The following is a 7,297-nucleotide window of genomic DNA, read 5'->3' as shown; positions in this document are numbered from 1 at the left end:
CAACTACTCGTCTGTCATCGGAGTATGAAGTAATGGTGGACTCAAAAGGTACCGTTTGAGTTCTTCCAAATCTTGTTAGCATTTCGAGGTCCACGAGAAGTTATTCTTATTCTTCTTCAATAATGAGAAGAACTGATGGCTCTTATTGGAGGACCTTGAAATGAATCGACCCAAGGTTGCTATGCGCCCGGTTAGTCTTTGAATAGCCTTGACATTGTCCACCACGGTGATGTCTTCTATGGCCTTGATCTTGTCGGGATTGATCTGGATTACCTGGCTGGACACCATGAATCCAAGGAACTTCCCGGACCCAACTCTGAATGCACATTTCTCCGGGTTCATCTTCATATTGTATTTTTCAGTATGTTAAAGGTTTCCTGCAAATGTTTCAAATGGTCCTCTGCTCACAAGGACTTAACTAACATGTCGTCAATGTAAACCTCTATTGATTTTCCTATGCTCTTCGACCATCAAATTTACTAGGCGCTGGTAAGTAGCACCAACATTTTTTTGTCTGAATGGCATTACGTTATAATAATAGGTGTTGTATTTAGTGATGAAGGAAGTCTTTTCCTAGTCGCTCAGATCCATCCGGATCTGGTTATACCCGAAATAGGCATCGAAAAAGCCGAGTATCTCCTAGCCGTTCGTCGCATCGATAATACGATCGATGTTAGGCAAAGGAAAAGAGTCCTTAGGGCATGCCTTGTTCAAGTCTGTGTAGTCTACACACATTCTTAATCTATTTCCCTTATTAGGCACTACCATTATGTATGTTGACCAGTCCGGGTATTTAACTTCTCGAATAGAACCTATTTTAAGGAGTTTGGATACCTTTTCTTTGATGAATGCATGCTTGACTTCGGACTAAGACCCCCTCTTCTTTTTAACCGGGTGAAACTTTGGATTATGCTCAACTTGTGAGTAGTAATTTCCGGCGGGATCCCTGTCATGTCAAGATGGGACCAAGAAAAATAATCTATGTTAGCTATAAGAAATTCAATGAGTTTTTTCCTAAGCTCGAGAGTAAGCCTTGTGCCCAGGTATACTTTCCGATCGGGTAGGTCCTCGATCAATATGACTTGCTCCAGCTCCTCAACCATTGACTTGGTGGCACTGGAATCGTCAGGGGCTATGAAAGACCTGGGGACTCCGTAATCATCATCCTTACTCGTCCCCTGCTTTTCTGATTCAGTCGGGGCCGGCGTTGGTGATTTCTATTTGGTTTCTTCCTTGGTGACCGAAATCGGTTCTTCGATGTCGAGAGTGCGAATATCAGGACCACCTCATCGACCGTGAATATTTCTTTTGTGATTGGTTGCTCTTAAAAAATCATTTTGATCCCTCCTGATGGAGGGAATTTCAATGCCTGATGTAGTGTCGAGAGCACTTCCCTCATGCTGTGAATCCATGGCCTCCCGAATAGAGCATTGTATCTCATATCTCCTTCGATCACGTAGAACTTTGTTTCCTGAACAGTTCCGGCAGTGTTTACAGGTAGGGTTATCTCCCCTTTAGTGGTCTCACATGCCATGTTAATCCCATTAAGAATTCGGACTGCAGGCATAATTTGGTCTTGTAGACATAGCTATTCCACAACCCTCGATCTGATGATATAGGTCGAGCTACCTGGATCAATAAACACATGCTTAACTCGAGATTTATTTATGAGTACAGATATTACCATCGCATCATTGTCTGGTTGTATGATGCCTTCATCATCCTCGTCATTGAAAGATATGGTCCCATCTGGTACATAATCTCGAGTTCGTTCCCTTGTAATGGACACTTTAGTGTGCTTTAACATCGGCCCCTGGGGGATTTCTAATAACTAGGGATTATGATGCATTTTATACCCCTTCTTAATTGAGTTTTGATTAGAAATGTGTACAAAATAGTCTCAAAGGCTTACATGTTGTATTTGATTGCAGGGTTTGATCAACAAGGTGACAATTCGTCAAAACCAACTCAAAAAGAAGTAAAACATGCACAAGTACCAAGAACAAGTCCAAGCACAGTGTAACAGGACCAATGCGATCGCACTCCATTCTGTGCGGTCCGCAAAGAGGAAGTTCAGAGAGGTGCTCATTTCAGACATTCAAGCACTGCGTCCGCAAAGCATTTCATGCGGACCGCATTGGCTTCATTGCGGCAGCACTCAATTTTGTGCGGTCCGCAAAGCTGTAGTTCAGAGAGTTGCTAATTTTGGGGATCATAGCCAATACGGTCCGTGGTCCTTTTTGTGCGGACCACAATAGAAGCCATCGCGTCCGCAATGCATTTTGTGCGGCCCGCGGTGGCCAAGTTCAGAGAGCAGAAGTTTTAAGCCAAGAGCCTCAGTGTGGCCACACTCGATTTTGTGCGGTCCGCACTACCCCCGTAGGGTTATTTTTGTCCAAAAAATTTGGCCTAGTATAAATAGTTTCTTTTCCCATTTTTAGGTCATCAGTTGTAGTTTTAAGTAGAGCTACGCTGGTGAACAATGTCCCTTTACTATTTTGAGTAATTTTACAATAGTTTTATCATTGAATCTTCAAGTTTTAACTTGTTATTAAATATTATGGGTTTTTCTTCATCTATTTCCCAGTTTTCTTCTATTATCATGACTAGCTAGGCCCATTAGCTAGGGTTGTGGCTCAACCCTAGTGTGGGTATTTGATGGGTCTTGTGTTTTGGGGCTTGAATGTCTATGGGTGTTTGATATTTGGACTAATTTGTGGTTTTAATGTTGAATTAGTGGTTGCAAACACTAATTTATGCCTATTTGACTTGGGCTCTTCTTGAGAAAGAGAGCCTAATTCTAGGAAAATTAGTCCAACAAGGAATTGGGGCATATTCAAGAGACTGATAGCCCCAATTAAAGGGTTAACCCTAGAGATAGTAATACCCGACTTGAACCTCAATTGCTTGCACAAATTATCATACCCAATTGGTCTTGAGAAAGTCAATTAGGGCAAAATCACTCAAACTACCGAGAGGTATAGAGTGAGAAGTATCGTGCATTGGTTATATCGTAATCCCCAAACATGACAACCTTGCCTTAGACTCAAGAACCCGACAAGTATCCACTTAGGTAAAAGTCACTACCCTAGTGCCTCCTTAATTAATTAGACAACCTTCAAGTATTTCACTCGTAACTTAATTTAGCATCTTAATAGTATAATATTAGAAGTAATCAAAACCAACTATGATTAGAAGTGCAATTAAGAGCAATTACGCAACTCCAATTTAGATAGAAACTCAATTCCCATTTCTTGCTCCCTGTGGAAATTCATCCTGACCTTTTTGGGTAAAAGCTACTTCGACCACTCTCGCTACTTTATAGTGGTGCAGGGTTGGCCTCGATCACTTTTTGGCGTCGTTGTCGAAGAGATAATGGTTTTGGCTATCTATCTAAATAATTTTGTTTCTTGTTCTTCTTTCCTTCTTTGTTACAAATTTGTATGTGTCGCAACTTCAGGTACATAATGGCAACAAACAACGTACTTCTTGGTGATCTTCCGCTGGGGGAGGAGGTAAATGACAATATTGATGACGAGGTTCCTATTGTGCCTCAAGGACAAAGGAGAGGCCGCCATGCCAATGACAATGTTCCAAACCTTCCTCCGCCACCTCCAAGAGTGGCACCTCAAGTGCTTCCAAACCAAGGCTATGCAAGTGCAATTGTCCCATCCCGTATCCGGGCTGGCAATTTTCAAATTACCAATGTGATGCTGACATTGCTAGAGCAGCATGGGTATTTCACGGGTACTGCCAATCAAAATGCTTACAAACATCTCAAGGGTTTCTTGGAACCTGTTGGGAGAGCAACCAAACTAATGTGTCCGAGGATGCACTTCGGTTGAGACTTTTCCCTTTCTCACTTAGAGGGAAGGCATTGGATTGGCTTGAGCGACTTCCCAACCATTCCACCACTACTTGGGATGAGTTGGAGGATAACTTCATTGCAAAGTTTTTCTCACCGGGGCACATGGCAACATTGGGAGATGAGATCTTAGCTTTCAAGCAAGAGCCCACCAAACCTTTACATGAGATTTGAGAGCGATATAGAACAACGGTAAAAGAATGCCCCAACAATGATATGACTGAGGCAATGATCCAACAGACTTTCAATTGGGGCATTAACACAACAAATCAGTGCATAGTGAACCAACTTGCTGGGGGCAACTTAAAGAAGCTGTCGTATGATGAGGCTTGTGACATTCTTGATGAGATGGTTGACATGTCCTCCACTTGGCAAAGTAGAGCCAATGTTCCACAGGGTGATCCCACGGTCACTCACTTGCACAAAGAGCTACATGATCATGGGCAGGCGATAGCAGAATTGACAACTATAATGAACCAATTAGCAAAGGCACAATTACTACAGGTTCAAAGTCCACGCCAAGTAAATGCTATGGAGGGTGTCAACATGCTAGTGAACAAAAGAAGACAAAGAGGTCAACAAAACCAAAGGAGTTCGGAGCAATTTGATAATGATTGTGGTGGTTTCCAAGATGATGGTTATGATGGGCAGAATGAAAAAGTGCAATATGTGAACAATTATCAAAGCCAAATGGGCAATTCTTCAAACCAACAACAATGGAGACCCCAAGGCAATTGGGACAATCAACAATAACAAGGGAATAGCAATTGGGGGAACAACAACCAAAATTCCAATTGGGGCAATCAAAACAATCAGGGTAATTGGAATGACAACAACAACAATTGGGGTGGCAACAACAATCAGGGAGGTTGGAACAATAGCAATCAAGGGAATCAGGGGCAAGACTTTCAAAGGCCCCCAATGTACCAACAATCGAATAATACACCCCCATTTCCATCCCAAGGTCTGAGTTCCTATACCAATGAAATGTGGAGAATTAAGATGATGTTTGAACAGATGATAAAAAAATGCGGATTTTGATGCTCAGTTGGCTTCCCACAATACGTCAATTAGAAACTTGGAGGTTCAATTAGGCCAAATTTCACAATCCTTGAAAACTCATCCTAAGGGGGCTCTACCTAATGATATGGTAGTTAACACGAAGGGTGGGAAAAATCATGTTATGGAGGTAACTACAAGGAGTGGACGAGGCGGTGATGTCAATGCCTCCAAACAAAAACAAATTTTGAGTGATGAAGTTGAGTTGCAAGAAGATGAGATGCCTTTGGTGGTTCAAAATGTGATTGATGAAAACGCGAATGAAGAAGTGAGGATTGATATTCAAGATGCCGAGGTGGAGACTCAGAATGATGTGCACCTTTCTAGGGAACATGTAATAGACATGCCGGAAAAGGTTGTGCCTAAAGACAAGACTCCTTTGCCAAGGCCACCTCCACCTTATCTTCAAAGGCTCACGAAGCAAAAAAATGAGAATTGGTTTAAAAAGTTTATTGACATGATGAAGAGCCTATCCATTAATGTTCCTTTGGTGGAGGCTCTAGAATAAATGTTGGGCTATGCTAAATTCATGAAGGACTTGGTAACGAAGAAAAGATCCATGGATTGCGAAACTATCAAGATGACCCACCAAGTTAGTGCAATAGTGCGCCGAAGCTAAAAGATCCTGGTGCTTTCACCATTTCTTGCACCATTGGGAGTGCGGACTTTGTGAAAGCTCTATGTGATTTGGGGCAAGTATCAACGTGATGCCCTACTCAGTTTTCAAGAATTTGTGTATTGAACAACCGAGGTCGATTTCCATGAGATTGCAAATGGAGGATAGAACAATGAAGAGACAATTGGGTATTATTGATAATGTCCTTGTTCAGGTGGACAAATTTATCTTGCCAGCTGATTTTGTGATCTTGGACTGTGAGGTGGATTATGAAGTTCCAATCATATTGGGGAGACCTTTCCTTGCTAATGGGAAGGCCTTAGTTGAAGTGGAAGTCGGGGAACTCACCTTCCGGATGGGTGATGAGAAAGTGGTCTTTCATGTGTGCAAGTCAATGAAGCAGTCCAACAGTTCTGAGGTATGCTCTTTTGTGGACTTTGTCACAGCAGTGATAGTCGATGATACAAGTGCAACGATTAATGTGGAGGACCCTCTAGAGTCCGTATTGTTGAATCTTGATGTCAATGAGGATGCAAGCCGGGTGGAGTGTGTGAATGTTTTACATGGAATGGGATCTTACTCTTATGAGCCTAGGAAACGCTTTTTGGATATCGAGAATAGGAAGACTCTACCAACAAAACCTTCAATCGAGGAACCTCTGGTGTTGGAGTTGAAGCCGTTACCTCCACACCTCAGGTATGAGTTCTTAGGCCCTAGTTCAACTTTGCCAGTTATTCTTTCCTCTTGTCTTACTAGTATGCAGGTTGATGCCATATTGGTGGTGCTTCAAAAGCGGAAAAAGGCAATTGGATGAACTTTAGTTGATATTCGGGGTATAAGCCTCGCATTCTGTATGCACAAGATTATTCTGGAAGGTGATGCAAAGCCCTCCTTGGAACATCAAAGGAGGTTGAATGAAGCAATGCAATAAGTTGTGAAAAAGGAGGTGATCAAGTGGTTGGATGTCGGGGTTGTGTACCCCATCTCTGATAGCTCTTGGACTTCGTTGGTGCAATGTGTACCGAAGAAGGGTGGCATGACCGTGGTTGCAAATTCGCAAAATAAGTTGATTCCTACCAGGACTGTCACCGGTTGGAGGGTATGCATGGACTACTGCAAGTTGAATAAAATGACCCGCAAGGATCACTTTCCATTGCCTTTTCTTGATCAGATGTTAGATCGACTTACTGGGCGTGCCTTCTACTGTTTCTTGGATGGGTATTCTGGATACAAACAAATCTTGATTGCTTTGAAAGATCAGGAGAAGACCACATTCACTTGTCCATATGGCACCTTTGACTTTTCTCGGGTGCCTTTTGGGTTGTGTAATGCACTGGCTACATTTTAGCGGTGTATGATGGACATTTTCGCTGCTATGGTGGAAGATATTTTGAAGGTGTTCATGGACGACTTTAGTGTTGTGGGTGATTCGTTTGAGGAATGTTTGAAAAATCTTGATAGAGTGTTGGCCCGTTGTGAAGAAACTAATCTTGTTCTCAATTGGGAGAAATGTCACTTTATGGTGGAAGAGGGCATAGTTCTTGGGCATAAAATTTTAAAGCATGGTATAGAGGTGGACAAAGCAAAAATTAATGTGATTTCAAGGCTACCTCCCCTACCTCTGTCAAGGGAGTTAGAGGTTTTCTTGGGCATGCGGGGTTCTACCGGAGATTTATCAAAGATTTTTCAAATGTAGTGAATCCCTTATGCAAGTTATTGGAAAAAGATGCCAAGTTCGTGTTCGATGAGAGATGCAT

At 42.3% G+C, this 7,297-nt stretch overlaps 1 protein-coding gene across 1 annotated transcript; it reads right to left on the bottom strand.

The window, feature by feature from the left end:
- Window positions 1-1,324: 1,324 nt before the first annotated feature.
- LOC138889711 (uncharacterized) lies at window positions 1,325-1,807 on the bottom strand. Its single transcript, XM_070173048.1, has 2 exons — window positions 1,630-1,807; window positions 1,325-1,557 (listed from the first exon to the last, which is right to left on the bottom strand). The coding sequence occupies exons 1-2, from the start codon at window positions 1,805-1,807 to the stop codon at window positions 1,325-1,327; spliced, it is 411 nt and encodes a 136-aa protein (XP_070029149.1).
- Window positions 1,808-7,297: the final 5,490 nt, after the last annotated feature.

The sequence above is a fragment of the Nicotiana sylvestris genome, chromosome 1 (assembly GCF_000393655.2).
Source record: "Nicotiana sylvestris chromosome 1, ASM39365v2, whole genome shotgun sequence".
In the NCBI taxonomy this organism is placed as follows: domain Eukaryota; kingdom Viridiplantae; phylum Streptophyta; class Magnoliopsida; order Solanales; family Solanaceae; genus Nicotiana; species Nicotiana sylvestris.
Note: the sequence above shows the minus strand (reverse complement) of the source record. Positions and strands in the feature narration are given on the sequence as shown.

Bases quoted from the DNA above. Each gene is read 5' to 3' on its own strand.
- LOC138889711 (XM_070173048.1), bottom strand. From the start codon at position 1,807: ATGTTAAAGCACACTAAAGTGTCCATTACAAGGGAACGAACTCGAGAT. The intron at 1,558-1,629 runs GTAGCTCGACCT...TTATGCCTGCAG, and splicing joins GCATGTGTTTATTGATCCAG to TCCGAATTCTTAATGGGATT.